The sequence below is a fragment of the Porites lutea genome, chromosome 11, assembly GCF_958299795.1.
Source record: "Porites lutea chromosome 11, jaPorLute2.1, whole genome shotgun sequence".
In the NCBI taxonomy this organism is placed as follows: Eukaryota; Metazoa; Cnidaria; class Anthozoa; order Scleractinia; family Poritidae; genus Porites; species Porites lutea.
Genome location: NC_133211.1, coordinates 13,620,497 through 13,638,334, shown reverse-complemented (window position 1 = coordinate 13,638,334; position 17,838 = coordinate 13,620,497). Strand labels below are relative to the sequence as shown.

The following is a 17,838-nucleotide window of genomic DNA, read 5'->3' as shown; positions in this document are numbered from 1 at the left end:
ACGTTTTAGGAAACTACCCACCTACTCGCCCCCGCCCCCCCCCCCCCCCCCCAAGCCAACATTTTGCCCTAAGTGAGAAGTACCTGTTAATGATGGTTTAGGGGAGGGGCTGGTGGGCAGTTTCCCCAGAAATGTATAAGGATCAGACCTAATTATTTAGGTCTCGAAAGGGTGGGTAGAGGCGTTTTTGGCCGAGCGGTTAACACTTCGAACCCCGGATCTGGAGGTCCGGATTTCAAGCGTTGTTTCCTCAGACAAGGAACTTTACTCCCACTGTCTCTCTTCACCCAGGGCCGAGTTGTTCAAAGCTGGGTTAAGATTACCCAGGGTTAGTGCGAAATTTGAAATCAGATCTGAATGCTTAAAAAGTAAATTCAGTTTAATTCTTTCTGTCAACAAGTTGATGATTGGATGCTTTTAGAAATAACAGAGAAAACTGTCGGAGAAAATGCTTTTGAACAAAAGAAAAAGAAACCTGGGTTAAATTTAACCCTTGGTTAAGCGCTAATCGGCCTTCGAACTACTGGGCCCAGGTGTGTAAATGAGTATCGGGGATATACTGCTGGGGGCAACAGTACGATAGACCAGCATCCCTTCCAGGGGGAGTAGCAATACTCCCAGGCATGCTACATGCTAAGGAAACCGGGATAAGCTGCCGTCGTTTGGGCCTTCTTTACCTGGAAAGGGTGGTGCTGAGCGCGCATTCCCGCTCCTTTTCCAAGAGAATCCCGCATCCCGAACTTCTGTCATCCCTATCCCGAATATCGTTTCTTTCCAAATCCCACATCCCGTGCCCATTAAATTTTAGCCAATCCCACTTCCCGGGTAGCAGTCAAATCCCTTACCCGTAAACTTCTCCTGAATCCCTCACTGTATTTTGGTCAAATCCCGGATCCCAGGAACACCCTTTCAGATCTGGATCATTGGCCGACCAAAGAAGGTTTCCTATTAAAGTTGGCCGTTGCGGTCAGAAACATCTTATTTTCCTAATTACAGTGGATACAGAAAAGCATTGGAAGTCAATTCACCTGTCATTGTCTAGTGCAGGAGGTGTCGGGAACAATAAAGGCTATATATCGCTATTATTTGGAGAATTTTCTCTATTTTTTTGATAGCTTGTACTCTTGCCACTTGTCACAGACTTTTGCCCTATTTCTTAACACGAAATGGAAATATTTACGTCATAATTTACTGCAATTTTCTGTTCACCCCCAATGGTGAAGACCTACCATGACCATGCTAATTCTTAGTAAGCTAACTATCAAGGAATGATACCTCCGATGGTCGGTTGTACATCAGTCGATAAACCTTGTGGTCCATTTTATAGTTCTCATTGTATAACGTTGTGTCTACATTGCTGAAATAGAAGTTATACGATTCAAAGCCCCAAAGGACTTGCAAATTCATAGGCCGACATGGTAACTGACAGACAACACGTTTTTAATATTCTGGCAGAGAAATGAAGTCCAAATGTTCAACTGTGTTCAAACGAGGATATTGCTGTTTTAGGATTCTGTGAAAAAGTCATTAATATTAGTGTCTTTACTCAAACACAAAATGCTCCTGCGTGTAGTTTTATGAGGACGATATCAAAAAATTTCATCAGGAGCACTCACCACAATTATTTTTTGGTTAGTGATTTTTTACTTCAGGCATAGCATTAAAACTTGAAAATGTTAGCCCAGCTTTTTCAAGTTTCAATCCATCTCAATCCTTGCCATCCTTTGCAAAAGACGCCATAAAACAGCTCCAGGGCTTAAATATAGTCTTCAATAACAAACCTTGTTCGTTATTTTTGGAATTCAATTGATGCGCTTAAAGTTTTAACCTTTTAAAAAGATAACAAATAGCGTGGCAGGTTGGGTCTAACTTAAAAGTGTTGAACATTACCTCATTTATATAGGACTCTTCATCAGAGCCGGGTTTTTCAAAGGGCTGTCAGTTACTTCAGTAAGATTCAGCAATGTATATGACTCTTGAATTCTTACTTTGGAGTCTCCAAAGCGCCGGACAATCTTAATAGCTAAGTCCATCATAAACGACCAACTCTTATTGCGCTGATCACTTTTATGAATTCCCTAGATTTTCGAGGCTTGACTCTACCAAGTTTAAGAGAAAAAATCGTTTGTTTCTAAAACTTGTGTTTGTCTTTTTTCTGCTCTCGTTTCTTCTTTCTTTTTTCTTTCTTTCTCTTTTTTGGGGGGGGCTGGGAGGGGCTTACAAACTTACAAATAAAAAAGCTTTTCTGTCCTAGTTTTCCCAGGAACCGGCTAACGTTCGATAAGGTCCTCTGTATAAGTGTCTCAGAGGCTGGTGGCATATCTACGCGTTCAAAGATTTCTTCAGCTCATCGGATAAGACATCGTCACGGTCTGCTTTTCACGACATTGCGTCGTGTTGGAAAGAATTAAATTCATTTTAACCCTTTCAATCCCAGAGTCGACCCAGAGCCTTAAATGATGAAGTCGCAGTGCATGTAAGGTACTTGTAACTTTCATCACTGTGGACGAAATCCTATGGTGTGGCCATTCGATAAAACTTACTTCGACTTACGTGATACCCGTTTGTTTTTCAGTATTTTAGAAAATGAAATTTGGAAAGTTTCTTTTAGTTTTGGTTCGGTCAATTTGGGGAGTGAATAATTCAAAGCATCGATCATACAGCGGCGTTGTCAATAATGGCTCTCGCAAAAGCAGTGTTTCACATAGATAGAGAGAACGATAACTTTTCTTCAATCAAAGTATATTGTTATGTTTTTAAATATATATTACACATGGGCGGATTAAGGGGTGAGGTCGAGGAAAGAGCGGCCACCCCTTTGTCTATAACATTTTTTTTAAATAAAGATTTCTTAGTAAAAGAAATAGTATCTATATAGTTGGCAAGTGTCCCGGTTTTCCCTTTGTAAATTTTCTGGATCCGCCCTTGTTGCACGTAATGGATGTATTCGAAATCTGGGATCAGATGCTCGCATGAGCGTGGCTTGAACCGTAGGCGTCTGCTTATCATAGCGTGAAAGAAAGTGCTCCAAATATTTCCGCCTGAAGCCAGTGGTCCTCAGATCGATAAGTAATAAGATCTCGGTCCAATCCATTTGCTTTGTTTAGGAACCTTGATCACTACAAACTCTTTTCCCGGTTTACTTATAACATCACCTGTTCAGTTGTGATTATAAATTCATTATTCAGAGGCACCCAACGACCGTTTTTCTGTGAAATATCTGCTCGGAGAAGCAAATATTGCCTAGAACTTTCTAGTACTTGAGGAGGGCTAAAAATTTCTAGATGACCGTTGCACTCACGTACAATTTTCGAAGCTTATCTAATAAATTTCCTACGAGTCTTCTGAAGTTTATTTTCACTTTTCACTTCCCAAGTTAGGCTATTTTTTGCAGAGTGAAAGGAAAGCGAACATTTCCGGATTCAAAAATGCAATGGAGAGAGAAATCAGAAAATGTCTCACTTTCGTGATACGTCAAATTTCATCTAAAATTTTCGGGAAAATAATACTCAAGCCCTTGTAATTTCGAAAAGACTCAAGTTCCCCTACGATGACCGAACAGCGACAAATTATATAGCGCCACTTAGAATCTAAAAGTTCTCTGGATAGCCTAAAAAGTGTTACCTGCATTTTGGAGGAAACCGTCGTTGGGTGCCCCTGATTATGAGCATGGAGAATGTTCTATTTAAAAGGATAAAACATATAACATCTACAGATAACATCATAACATTTAGAATGTTATCTTTTGCTCTCAGAAAGTGCTTTTATTCAACCGAGCATTGTTAACGTTTTGTTTACTTGGAGGGCGACAAGTATCCAACGGGTGGAAGGTCAAATATTTCACCAAAAAAGACAATGAAGTAAACAAACCAGGCCTAAAATGTCTTTGACGACTAGTAGTATCTCGCTATTGACCCTTCTGTGGAGTTGTCATGTCGCAGCAGACCTTTCTCAAGGAATGCTTTTTCCCAGGGAGACAGAAACGCGACAGGTTAAATCTTTGGACGGGATGTGGGATTTTAGAGCGGATATTTCCTTTGTCGGGTTTGAAGAGATGTGGTACTCGTTACCCTTGGCAGAGGTAAACGTTCTTCATTGATGGATTGCACTATGCTGATTTCACCCTTATTTCAAACCTCGCTGACGCTCTCCCAGCGAAAAAGATGGGGTTGCCTTATTGGCTTTAGAGCTTGGAAAAGACCTTGAACTTGTTTGAATACTAGTGCACTTCAAAAATGTTTACATTGTAGTCCACGATATAGCGAATTCAAATTGACAAGAAAGTATGAAGCTGGATTTTATTTGTAGGTGCACGTGCGTTTGTGGAAGAAAGTGTTAGGATTAAGGTTAGGATTCCCGTTAAAGGACGTTTAATCACAGGTGCGCACTTGTAAATCAATCCCCGCAATAAGATGGTAACATGCTGAAAGCCCTAAAAGCACTATAGGAAGGAGGGGAATGGATAACTAATCTAGTGAACGTTTTAATCGGATTTTAGGCATTAAAAGTTATAGAATTGCATCATCCCCCTTAAGTTTTGCCTTGAGACGGTGAATGACATGTTTCCGCCCGGTAATATAGCCAAATGTTATGAAAATGTGTCTGCTTACATTATTGCTTCGGAACGAGGAGGTCTAAAAAGCCCTCAATGTGTTCAGAAAGGTAGTGATCCGCAGCTTATATCATGAAATAAAGACCGCGCGCATTTCTTAGCTTGGACTTCTGCAGGCACCACAACTGAAGGACCTGAAGAACACTCGGGTCATTGTGAGCAACTAGCCACTACCTGTGCGCACATGCGCAATCGCCTCTTCTTTGCATGACTGTCATCGGCAACCGTCAGTGCTATCCACGGGAATTTGACATTTTGTTTTGTTTTGTTTGTTTGTTTTCTGTGAAAAATCAGTCCTTAAAGGAACCTTCAATACTCCATGATAAACATTCAGCTTCTAGGCGACTGAAAATGAGATGATGTCAAGTCGATTTTCAAGTTCCAGTGTCATAACAGGCACACGGGACTTGAAAAATCGGCCCTACTAATTTTAGGTTTGTGATGTTCCTCGACGCAATTAAGCTTCCTTTAATTTCTTTATGGATTATTTCAGAGAGGGGAAGTCTTGTCGATGCCAGTTCCCTCAAGTTACAATGACATAACCGAAGAGCGATGGCTCAGGGACTTCATTGGCTGGGTCTGGTACGAAAAGGTGTTTTATGTGCCACCGTCCTGGATAACCACCCCCAAAAAAGTGATTTTGCGGTTTGAAAGCGTGTTTTACCATTGTAAAGTGGTAAGTTAAGGGTGTTAGGGAACCCTTTGTGGTTCCTTTTAAGCAAAAGGGCCAGGCCCGAATGATTAATTAACAAAACGGTAAAGCAAAGTAGATCAAAGTAGAAAAAGTACGACTTGACCGTATAGTATGAGTTTTTCTATTTTGCAAACTTTCCTTTAGATGGAGAACTTCAGAACTTCTTTATTAAGGATAAAAACATAAAAAGTTCTTCATGTCACAATTGCAAGTGTGGGACTAATTAAGAGCATCCGAGTTTCAGATCGCGACTGGATTCGAATCCCTAATGGCTAATGAGCCAGACATCATCTGGGCGCTCTGATGTCTGAGCTAAGACACCATGGACGGCTAAGTCGTGCACCAGAAACAAATCACGAAACATATCACATAACACGAGTCCTGTACACTGCTGGGTCCTTGTCCCCAGTACCTATAGTCAAAACGTGTTGCAACAGCAACACAAGGACATCGTGCAAGTAAGACAGGTGCCTCCCTCTTTCCTAAAAAGAAGAACCACCTCGGTAAGAGTAAAAAGGTCCCTGTCACCAGAACATTTATACTATGTTTCCCACCCTGAACACCTGTAGTACTGCAGTGAAGGTAGCAGCTTATATTAATATCTTTTCAGTGGTTAAACAACAGAGAGATATTAGAGCACGAGGGAGGAGATTTGCCATTTGAGGTTGATATTACCAAAGAAGTGCGGGCCATTAAAAGTCTTCATAGAAACTCTTATCGACTGACAGTAGCCGTGAATAATACTTTGCTATTTTCCATGCCGCCAAGAAAGTTTGGGAGCGAAACCAGCAGGTAAATAAACTATATAGGAATGTACAATGTACCAATACGTTCTAATCGTGCAATGAGAACAAACTATTATAAAATTTCATGCAGGTGACCGTTCAGGCCTCAGAGATATTTCCATGATCTACAGTGTTGTAATTCTTACAATAGCTGCATACCCGTCTGAGGGAGCCCATAGGCGACCGGAATTCAAACTCCTTAAAAGAGTGTGTCGCGCTGCGCTAGAAACCTCGAATATCCCTTATTTACTTTTGAATTCGTCAAAGTCGTTTTTCGGAGAAGGGAAGGCGTGAATAGTATTTAGTGAGTAGTATTAAGGAGTCTGTTTATAAACATTTGACTGTAAATTCGTCAGGTCATCTTACTGCGACTCATCTAATGAATACATCATAGATGTGGATTTCGCAGGAATCCATGGTTCGGTAAAGCTATACACTACCCCGGAAGTATACATATCTGACATCACTTACACAACTAACCATGATTACAACAAGGCTTCCATAAAATTCATAACAAAAGTTGACGTAGACGAGCACATGAAACAGAATCAGATCATTATGAATTACGAGTTACTGGACAGACAGGGGAGAGTGGCAGCTTCTGTTGGAGGCAAAAAGATTTTCAGAGGGGAGATGACAGTGGATAACCCTACCCTTTGGTGGCCGATTGGTATGAGCGACACACCAGGTTATCTTTATACATTAAAGGTAAAGTAAATATGAAGAGAATTTTCAACTTCCGCTTTTCGTTTTAACAAAGTTGTAAAGATTCACTTTTATAACTAAAGAGAAAATCAATAGTCATTTTTAATTACCTACACAATTTAAGTAGCTTTCTTATTTGAAAAATGATCAGAGAGAAAATGTGTTAGGGTAAGTTTTTGTTCAGTCTGCTTCATTGTATGCGTTTCTCTTCGTAATCATTAATATTTATTCAGTTTATTCTATTTATTTAGGTGTTGGACATTTTAACTTTATTCAGCGATATATATAAATAAGTCTGTTTTTGGGTCGGTTCGGAAATCAAAAGTTCCACCATATCTCAAATATCTTTTGTTAAGGGACAAAGGATGGTGTTTACAAGCTATCAGACCAGCTGGACACACTTTAGATTCTACGAGCAAACCTTTGCTGGTCAGTTAAGGCCTTGGCTAAATGATTTTTGCACCGTCCTCTTTGGTGTTGGAATCAATCAAAAAATAGAAGTTGAACGCACGATTAATAGTAGGAAACATCACAAGTGTAGTTTCAGTCTTTCACAATTAAAGGTTTAACTGAGGTTAAGAAACACCCCTTCAAGCTTATTTAAGAAACACAGAAACAAGAGCAAAAGATAGAAATAGGTAGATGTATTCAGCTGTGGAATAGGAAAACAAGCGTTTCCTGTAAACGAAGTTCGTTAACTTAAACCTGGAGTTGGTTCTCACTTTCGCTTCCAAACTTGAATCATAATCAGATTTCCTTATCTCATTAAAATCTAACCTAAGGCCACGCGTCCTAACACCTTTCGAGTTCTTTGTTCTCAGTTGACCAGTTTTAGTCAAATTTCACTTACTTTTCTGACCTCAAACTAGAATTTCTTTCGACACAATCTTAGGAAAATTTAGTTTCTTTCAAACTATCGTTTTGGTTCCCTGTAAAGGAATTTGGGTATGGAGATACAGTGAAACCTGTACTAAGCGGACGCTCTCTATTATCCGGACAGTAGCCGAGGTCCCCCAATTTTTTTCCCTTATTTACTCTAAATGAAACCTTTATTAAGCGCACACCTCTATTAAGCGGACGCGGACACCTAAAAAAACCCTGAAATGGCCATTTCTATTGTTGCCAACCTGTATTAAACGGACACTTGTAATTAAATTCTACCACCCAACATGCCAGACACCGGAAATGCGACAGATTGCCACCCACAAATTTTTCGATTTTTACATTAAAAAACGTGACTTGACGAACTTATTTTATTAGTTTCACAGTACAGTAGGGTATTCTATTTCGTTTAGTTTGTATAGAGCTTGTTTCACTCATCTGAGTTCTTCAAATTTGAGTTGTAATCTATCTTTATGGTACTACGATCAATTGGTCCTCTTTGATAAAGAAATTAATGCAAACGTATATCGTCATAGTCCCTGGGAGTATTCTAAACGTTTCCATTGTTCATTTGAATGGCATTTGACACCTCATATGACGTTATGACCTGTATTAGGCGGACACCCTGTATTAAGCGGACACTACAGCATTCCCCGAGGGTGTCCTCTTAATACAGGTTTCACTGTATTTTTCTACCACGCGTAGCGGGAATCAACTCCATTTCAGTTCCTTTTGTTTTCTAAACTCTGACTCTTACTAACACCTTTTCCTTGCATATGAATGCCATGCAAAACTGTAAAAAATCAATTAACTTAATTGTTCAATATAAATAGAACCTCTTGTGAGTAGCTTCACAGTTACGCCTTGAGATCTGAGATAGCTAAGAGGAGTTTGTAACTTCAACGGAAAGATTAAACCATCGTCAACTGCCAAACTCTGGTTGTGTCACCTCTCTTCACGTAATCCTAAAGTCTGTAGAAGTCTCCCTCTACAAATGTTATGTACAAAGTGGACTATAACATCAACCATGCCATCGCAGTCCACATGCATGAGAATAATGTGATAGACTAGGGCAATTGCGTCACAGTCCACAGAGAACAACACCAAAAAATATCAGGGGATATAGAAGCTCAGTCATACCTACGACCCTCCACACTTTCGTAGAACAAATCAAGCTGGATGATAATGGGGAAATCTGTTACACTGTGAGGAAAGAAAAGCGACATGCGGCAAAGAGACAAATTGAAGAACACCAAAACAACCTAGCCATTGCAATGCGAACCACACAACTACTATTTACCCAAATGCATACAGCTATTTCGAGAAAGTTGTCGGAAAATATGCACGCGACTATCCCCGAAAGGTATTGTGGGTGGTCTTGATTTCAGTGTTCTTCAAAGAAATTTGAAAGAATGGCACAAGAGGCCATAGACGTATGCTTGGGAGTGCTAAAGGAAAACAACAACAGTAAGTTCGACACTTATGTCCAGAAAAGTTCATGCAATGGCGAAAATGGCGAAAAATCGCCAGCCCCCGACGATTTGAATTGAATGCCAAAGTGGCCCCTTGGAGACTGGCGATTTTGGCAAAAATCGCCAGAGGGCTGGCGATAAGTATCAGTATCAGTATCAGTGTATTGATCACATCCCATATTACCTTTCGGGATAGTCGCGTGTCCATTTTTTCCGACAACTTTTCCCGAGATAGCTGTATGTATGTGACTGAAGGGTCGAAAAGTCTAACTGTTTTCTTTTAGGTAACTGCTTCATATAAGGAGATACATGATGTGTATAGGCTCCCAGTGGGCTTTAGGACCGTGCGTGTGGAGGGACCCAGATTCCTCATCAATAACATTCCTTTTTACTTTAAGGGATTTGGTAAAATACAGGATAGTGAGGTAAGTGATAATCTTCTGTTTGGTCGTTATTGTTTTAGTTCTCAAATGGATGTTTTCTTAATGACATGCTTTACGAAAGTATCACTGAAAACAAAAATTCACCGTGGAAATTTAAGGGCTGGTTTATTCCTATGACGTAAGTACAAGCGCATGCTCAGACGCAGTAACTTGTTGAAAATGTGGGTCAAACTCGTTTCAGGGTCCCTCTCTTAATTTTACTGAGGGGAAAGACCCTTTTTTTCTCGAGGAAGAGAGAGAGATGACCCTGGAAACAAGGCTGCATTAGGGCCTTTTATCATCGAAGAGCTCTTATGATTGACTGGCGTCAATGCGTCTGTGAATGCTCCCTTGCTTACGCTTACATCGTATATGCGTAAACTAGAAAATAGTCACTCAAAATTTGCAAAATTATTTATCCTTGACATCAAAGGTTGCGGAAACAAAAAACTTGGATACATGACGTAAAAGTTCAGTGATCTACAGAGTAGACCCTCCAATTTATGAGATTTCCCTCAAAAGGAGGACTAAAATACTTCTACTATACTACTGTGGTCTCCTAAATAACTGATAAACTGTTTGTTAGAATGCATGTTTCGACATAATGTCTTAACGTTTTGGGACTGAAATACTCCCACTATACTACTGAGGTCTCCACAATAACTGATAAACTGTTTACTAGAATGCATGTATTGTTACAATGTCTCAACGTTTTGGCCATAAATAGATCCGAGGTCGAGGCTTTGATTACGTCACTTTGGTACGAGACTTCAATCTGATGAAGTGGTTTGGTGCCAATGCCATACGTACAACCAAGCACCCACCTCCAAAGGAACTTCTGGAGCTTACAGACAGACATGGTATTGTGGTTATAGACGAGAGTCCTCCAGTGGGACCAAAGGAAATTTTTATGTACGTGAAAGTAAAATTTTCACTCTTGTAGTAGCAATTCTTTTGAATCAACATAACCGATATCATATAATGCTGAATTTTGCTAGACTGCAGATACCTACCTCAGTCTTACACTGTCTGTCCTTATGTACTTCAGAATGCTTGCTAGAAAACAATAATGGCACCGTTTCCATAAGTGTAACTCGGTGTCATTTGTTGAATGTTTTGATTCTGTCATTCGGTAGTTCATCCATTTACTAAACTGCTCATTCATTCATTCATTCATATATTCACTCATTGTTTTTATTTTGTTCATTTTTTCATTCATTCATTCATCCATCTATTCATTCCGGAAAATTACGTTTTTCCTAATCTGCCAAATTAGAAAGGAAATTGACCATCTATGATCGATTCTTTCGCTCACTCGAGAAGTCCTTACACCAAAACACAGGGAAAGGAGACAGTGGAAAGACACTTTTCAAGATCTTTACCTTCTCGTCTTCTATGCGTTAACTGATAATTCGAATTAAATCCTCGTGTCTTTGCTATCGTTGGCCGATAGCTCAATGAAAGTTTGGCTTAGGGGGGACCGGTCATTATTAATCGCCTGGCGGGGGACGGAGGATTTTAGGGGGGATCACTTGATTTTTAGGAGAACAAAACGGGGGATCAATCGTAACTTACAGCCCAAAAGGGGGAATCACTGAAAACTTTGGAAGGATTCAGGAGGGACCACTCAAATTTGCTTCGAAAATGAAGCCATGAGGGGTGGGGGGGAAATCGCGAAAGTCATCAAAAGTTGTTAAGGGGGATCACTTCAGTGAAGTAACATTCAAAGGGGGGATCAGCTAAATTTCACCTTGTTTAGCCCCAAATCCCCCCCCCCCCCCCCCCGCGGCGATAAATAATGACCGGTTCCTTAACAGGGATTTTGTGTTTCTAGGGACGACATATCAGATCACACCATAAACCGACACCTCGACCTGCTAACGGAATTGGTACAGCGGGACAAAAATCACCCCTCGATGATTATGTGGTCTATTGCTAGTCATCGGTGGGCGTGGCCGAGTGAAAATATGACGTCACACCTAAAGAAAATGATGGAGTTCACTAAGGAAATAGACATGCAAAAACGACCTGTAACATACGTGGCGTCATCGGAAGACAGATGGTCAGTGGTTGAAGATTCTGCGGTACGTTAAGCGCTATTGACAACTTTAATAGAGCTGCTTAAAATGGTTAATATTCAAAAGTTTATAGAGAATGGACGTCATAGTAGTCCAGTGTACCCGGCGTAGCAGGCTTTTCCGCTCGAGTTGTTGCGCGAAAATTAGAGGGCGAAAGCGAAAAACAAGTGGACGCGTGAAAACGCTTGTTAAGTATGAGAAAACAGCCAACAATTAAGGACGCCACCAATAGTTTCTCTGAGAAATGACCTCCGAGGAACGAGCTCTGAAATTCTATACTGAGGACGTATCACCACCCAGGTCCGGTTACTGGCACGCCATCAGTATAGAATTTCTGTGCCCGCTCCTCAGAGGTGATTCCGCGGGGAAACAAGTAGTGGCGTCTCGAAATTTTGGCTGTTTTCTCAGACTAACGCTTGTTATGCAGCGGTCTAAGTGCATTGGTCTGTTAGTAACGCATGGGCTTTCTAATGTGTGATACCCGTTTCCGGGAGACTTCAACATAAAAAGATATGTAAGACAAAAAGAAGGCCCATTAACTCCTTAGTTGGCCCAGGCTATCCAGGGAACTTTACGGCATTTGAACTGTGCTTTTGAGAAACAACCAATGATATTTCGGTAATAATCACGGCCTTCTGTAATCTTGTCCTCAGCTTGAATTCTGTGATGTAATTTCTTTCAACCGTCATTACGGCTGGTATTGGTACCCAGGCCAGCCCGACTTAATAGCCAAGTCGTTGGAAGAGGATCTACGTGGCTTACATAACGTGTTTAGTAAACCAGTGCTCATGGCGGAGTATGGGGGCAGCGCTGTAGCTGGAAAGCATAAGGTGAACAGAAGCAGAGGATAACATAATACATTAGAGTGTTCTTCCTTTTGGTTGAAACGACAGTAGAGCTTCATTTTCTGAAGATGATGCCGAAGGTCGGATGAAGGATAGAGAGCGGAAGCTCCACACGAAAAATTATTATTTTATCCACTAAATAGTATATTACAAGTAATCCCTTATATTCTTCGGGGAAGGAAGGACGGAATGAAATGAGAGAGTACTTGTGAAAATTGACAACTTAGAAGGGAAATAACATTGTATTCTCTCTGGGTGTCGCCTGGTCCCTCGTGAGCCTCGTGATGGCACTTTTTCCTCCCCCATGCGCGTTTTAGTTAGACAATAAGTACTAAATACCATCCAGTCTCTGTCTTTATTATTTATGCTATTCAAAAGATTTCTCAAGTTTAAAAAATAAGGAGCACGTTGCGACTAAATTGTCATTGACAGTATAATAGCTATTGGGATATAATGATTGTATTTGATTTTTATAATAGCTATTGGGATATAATGATTGTAAATGTGAACGTTTTTTCCCCCACAAGAGCTTACGAGCTCTCAAGAAATCGTTCCAGAGCATTCGTTCCTTGGTGAACTAGGATGACTAGGATTAGCACTGAACCGCCTCCCATGTTGGTGAAGACGTGTGTTCTCTCCACTGCGCAACCCGTCAACCTTGAACAGATCTAAGAGAGAATGAGCGTTCCAACTTATTGCGAGGATAAATAATAATAAGGAAAAAGAAACCACTCGTAGCTAACAGTATTGCAGTTTTTACTTCGTCACTAATCAGCACCATTTTCTTTCCTGTTGCAGCAACCGTCTATGATTTACTCAGAAGAGTATCAGGTAGTAAAAAACACCGGTCCATGTTTTACTTGCGCCTCCACGATTTGTGTTTTAGTAGAGTGTCTACGACGCAGGCAGGTAGTCTGATAGCGTCCAGTGTGCTTGATAATCCCTTTCCTCACTATCATTATCATCTTTCGAATTCTTGCTCTCCCAGCCACTACCATCAAATGTCATCGCTATCATCACCTTAACATCATCAGTAGTGTGGTAGGGATGTTTTACTCCTTTTTGGGGTAGGAATCTCTTTTTCATGAATAAAATGCGGAGGAATCTAATTAAGATAAGGTCATATGCTATTTTTAGATGGTTTAACCGGTTTGACAGGGTTAATATCGATGAATGTCTTGCTTTTTGAATGGTTGACTAAAAAATAAGAAAAGTATTTATTGTTTGCTTCATTCGAAGGAACAAGTGCTAACTCGCCCGTGACTCAAAATCACTAAGCTAGAACGTAGTTAAGAGTTTTATTTCCTGCCGCTTTCATCGTCCACTGCAGACAACAAGTTGTTCTAGTTCCGGTTTACTGATTCTTAACGGGCAAATCGTGCTCTTTCTAGCACTCAGCACAAGTTCTTACTTACCAAATCCCCCTTCCTCTCCTCCAAAATTCATTTTCCCCTCTTCCTTATATTCTTTATATTACCTCCACCACCACCACCACCACCACCACATTGCTGTTATTACAACTCACCCCCAGAATCCACCGGCCAGCTCTTCTTACAGGTTTCTGATCAGGATCATTATAAGCCTTCTAGGAAAAACTGCCACCTACCCCTCGCTTAGCCCTTGTAATAGGCCTGTCACGTTTGTCACACACGAACGTTTTGTCTTTCCGTTATTTCTGTCGCCCCGTTTCGTAAGCTCACTATTCAAGAAACTGGCCCCCGAACAAAATCTTTACTGCACTGCCAACAGAAATGACAATTCATAAAAGGTTTTTGTCTTTCTTCAGCCGGCATAAAGTTCATTTTGATTTGTTTTATTTTACAGGTGGATACAATGAAGAAATATTTTCCCGTCTTTGATAAACTCAGAAAGGAGTTTTTGGTGGGAGAAATGATTTGGACCTTTACAGACTACAGCGTTCTGGAATGTAAGTAAGACAGACAATCAGTGTTAATGGGTGAAAAGGAGGCCCGACGTTTTAAAATTATTCCTTTGTAAAGGAAATTACTTTCTTTCATTTAAAAGCAATTTTTACTCAAAAAAATAATACTCACGATATTGGATTTTTTTTCAGTAATTAGTTTAGGCCCAGTCCACACGAATATAGAAACGAATCGATCGGCGCGCGCACACTACCGTTTTGATGCGTTTTCGACGTTCCACACTAACACGTTCGACAACGATAGAATTGAAAGTTGTGACGTAAGTTGAACTCTATGGGCATGCTACAAACACACGCGCCTGCGATATTTTTGGTCATCGTTTTTATTTTGCGACCGTCAACACTAATACGATATGTATGCGTTTTCGTTTTGATCCACTTTCAAGAGCGTTTTTAAATCTATGCGTTTTCGGTGAAACCGCGCAGCGTATTAGTGTAGACGGAAGGCCTAAACGCTTCGTCCGTTGGTGCGGACGGGGCCTTGTGTCAGTAATGATTTATTATCATAATCATTCATGGATATCTGTGCATGAACCATCTTTCACTGCAAAATTAAAGATGATCACTACAAAACTACGCAAATTTCAAATTCTCACACACAAGGATAAGATCCTGATTATGGGCTTATTTAAAAATTGTAATTCATAGGCATCGGCCGGTATGAAGCAAAACTTCACCGGAAATTAAAGACTGACAACAATGCTTACAAACATCCCATAGCCATCAGATTTGGAGATTGAATCAGTTTTTATTTGGTTTTTCACTACTATTTCAACTGACTTTGCTGACTTTGTCTTAATTCATTTACCTGCATAGCCTCCGTGGCAGGCGTTCGAGAGAGAAGGGTAAAGGAATTAGGGAGCGAGACCACGCGCGGAGGAGGAGGGAGGAGCCCCACACGCTCTCGCGCGCCCAAATTCCCCCTTCAGCCCCTACCCCTTCCCCTTTTAACGCCTGCCACGCAGGCAATTACCTACACTGACCTGGGCATGAATTCAGCGGGGTGGTAGTTATTCGTTTTGCGATGTCTCGGTAACCTTGGAAAGCAAGGTCTAAAAGATTGATAGAGTTGCAAATGTTTGTGTTTGGTTTAGCACTTACTAAAGCTTATCAACCTAAAGTTGCAATGTTTTGCGTCCTTTTTGTTCTCCTCAGCTTACAATCCTATGTCAGCTAACACAAAGGGGCTGTTAACTCGTCAGAGACAACCGAAGGCCTCGGCGCATGCTCTACGACTGAGATACCAAGCCTTAACCATGGACGCACATCCGAGATTCACTGGTGACGAGTTACTGGACACGTTAATAAGATTTAAGCCTCGCCTTGGTACAGAATACCCAATCATTTTTAAGAATCGACATCGACTGCCTGCTTTGATTCGAGAGGAAAGAGTTAACACCACCATCAGAAAACGCTCTGTTGACCATATCATGGTTTTCTATGAACCATAATTAGCCATTCCTTCCCTACGAATCCTGATTTCAAAACTTGAGAACGTTAGTTGTATAATAAAAGATGTTCTTCATCGTGGTAATATCAGTGAATGTTTGCATGTGTGGGGGCTACTGAAACGTTGAAAACGTAGAGTGACAGCGGAGCGAAATATCATTTCATTTTCATTCGCACTGGTTTCATAGAAAGGAAGTCAGTTTGAGAGATTTATTTCAGTTTGAAAATCTCGACATAAAATATAAACGGCGAACTACTAAAAATCCTTAAAGCAAGGCGATGCACAAGTAAACAAAAGAACAAAACAAAAAATATACATTTAAAAATGAATTTGCCCAATATTTCGGTTTGAAAGACAAACCTTCTTCAGAGGGCTAAACCTAAATTTACCAAACCAGGAGCCCACAATGATGGGCTCCGGACCAAACCTCTATTTGTTTAATATATATTTTGTAGTTTTATTCTTTTGTTTACTTGTACATCGCCTTGCCGTAAAGATCAGTTTGCCGTTTTTACAAGTTGTTACTGTGCTGATCCGGGTCTACAACAGTGAGATCCGGCACGTACCACTCAACGGTTTGTCGCTGTGGACTCGCTATCTAAACTTTTCAGTGGTATATCGACACTTGTACCCCGGATACCAAAGGGTTTTTCTTGCTTGCGGCGTGAGTTGAACTCTCGACATTTTCATAACACAGTCAGTAATTGTACAGAAACTCAAAGCAAGAGACACACCCAAACACCAATCCACCATCTGGACCAACCTAGTCCCCAAGGTCATCTCGCTTCCCCTTGGAAAGCGAGAAGAGCCTGGGGACGAGGTTGGGTCTGGGTCTGGACGATCTGGACTGGACAGTACTTCACGGCAACCTCGTCCCCAAGGCTTTTTCCTAGGAAAAGGGCCGCTCCCATTTTCTTAAGGAAAATAGCTGGGGGCAAAGTTGAGTACACAACAATTTTCGGGTTTTGACTGCCTAGTGACGTCTGTTACCAAATGACATACATGAGCAGAGAAAGATTGCTGTACAATGTTTCTTTCTAAATTCACCTCTGATGGACTTACATTTTAAGAAGGCATTTTTTCTGGTTGTTTTTCTGTGTGTGTAAGGAAAAGGGGTTGATTTGAGAAGGAAAGCTTTTAGGTCTAAAAAAAAGGATAAAGTAACGTAATCCAGTTAGTCTACTAATGAGCTTGAAAGCGCCTTGTTTTGGTGAAGGACTACATGTATGTGGTACTGATTTGTCTGCTAATTATTCCCTTCATATTTTAATTTTCAACAGCCCCCTAATTAGGCCTTTCCCGATTGCGCTGAGCACCTTTTGAGCACTTTTTTGAGTTTGGAGCACTATTTTGCATTTTGAGCACCCTTAAGCACTTTTTCGCACTTTGGGCAACATTTGAGCAATATTTCACATTTCGAGCAAATTTCGAGCAACATATGTCTTCTAAAACATTTTAAAACAAAAACTGTGTGTCGCTCGCAACGAGAATCGTGTTCCAGGTCATAAATTTGAATAACTAATGATGTTGTCAAGAATAAAAGACCGTTGTTATGGAAAGGCACGTGGACTTATCCTCACTGAGCGTGAGTACAGAAGTTTCTGATTGGCTGATGTATCATGCGTGTGTCATCTCAAATTTCTAAATCATCTGATGCTAGCACTGCTGAATTTATTTACAATTCGTAACCGGCTTTAGTTTTTTAAAAATATTATTGTTCTATATTCTATCAACCTTTCGTAACAACCTGTCGAATAACACTACGCAAAATAGATTGTTAATTACTTCAGTAAAATTTGACATATTTACGAAAAGCTAAGAGGTAACTGTTCACAACTCTTAGCACTTTTTGACCACTATTTTGAGATTTTGAGCACTTTTTGAGCACTTTTTAGCCATTTTTGCCAGCACTTTTTCAGGATTTTACGAGCGCAATCAGGAAAGGCCTACC

At 40.6% G+C, this 17,838-nt stretch overlaps 2 protein-coding genes across 2 annotated transcripts; both read left to right on the top strand.

The window, feature by feature from the left end:
- The first annotated feature begins 2,258 nt into the window (after positions 1 to 2,258).
- On the top strand, positions 2,259 to 6,102 carry LOC140953235 (beta-glucuronidase-like). The gene is made up of 4 exons (XM_073402736.1): positions 2,259 to 2,481; positions 3,756 to 4,081; positions 5,106 to 5,288; positions 5,917 to 6,102. Exons 2-4 carry the CDS (start codon positions 3,881 to 3,883, stop codon positions 6,100 to 6,102), a joined length of 570 nt encoding a protein of 189 aa, XP_073258837.1. The 5' UTR covers positions 2,259 to 2,481; positions 3,756 to 3,880.
- A 380-nt stretch (positions 6,103 to 6,482) lies between these two features.
- On the top strand, positions 6,483 to 15,924 carry LOC140951602 (beta-glucuronidase-like). Its single transcript, XM_073400890.1, has 8 exons — positions 6,483 to 6,799; positions 9,435 to 9,575; positions 10,300 to 10,484; positions 11,407 to 11,656; positions 12,304 to 12,480; positions 13,294 to 13,326; positions 14,320 to 14,422; positions 15,593 to 15,924. The coding sequence occupies exons 1-8, from the start codon at positions 6,629 to 6,631 to the stop codon at positions 15,886 to 15,888; spliced, it is 1,356 nt and encodes a 451-aa protein (XP_073256991.1). The 5' UTR covers positions 6,483 to 6,628; the 3' UTR covers positions 15,889 to 15,924.
- The last annotated feature ends 1,914 nt before the right edge of the window (positions 15,925 to 17,838 follow it).

Bases quoted from the DNA above. Each gene is read 5' to 3' on its own strand.
- LOC140951602 (XM_073400890.1), top strand. From the start codon at position 6,629: ATGAAACAGAATCAGATCATTATGAATTACGAGTTACTGGACAGACAG. The intron at 11,657-12,303 runs GTACGTTAAGCG...TCTTGTCCTCAG, and splicing joins CAGTGGTTGAAGATTCTGCG to CTTGAATTCTGTGATGTAAT. The intron at 14,423-15,592 runs GTAAGTAAGACA...TGTTCTCCTCAG, and splicing joins AGACTACAGCGTTCTGGAAT to CTTACAATCCTATGTCAGCT.
- LOC140953235 (XM_073402736.1), top strand. From the start codon at position 3,881: ATGTCTTTGACGACTAGTAGTATCTCGCTATTGACCCTTCTGTGGAGT. The intron at 4,082-5,105 runs GTAAACGTTCTT...GGATTATTTCAG, and splicing joins ACTCGTTACCCTTGGCAGAG to AGAGGGGAAGTCTTGTCGAT. The intron at 5,289-5,916 runs GTAAGTTAAGGG...ATATCTTTTCAG, and splicing joins TGTTTTACCATTGTAAAGTG to TGGTTAAACAACAGAGAGAT.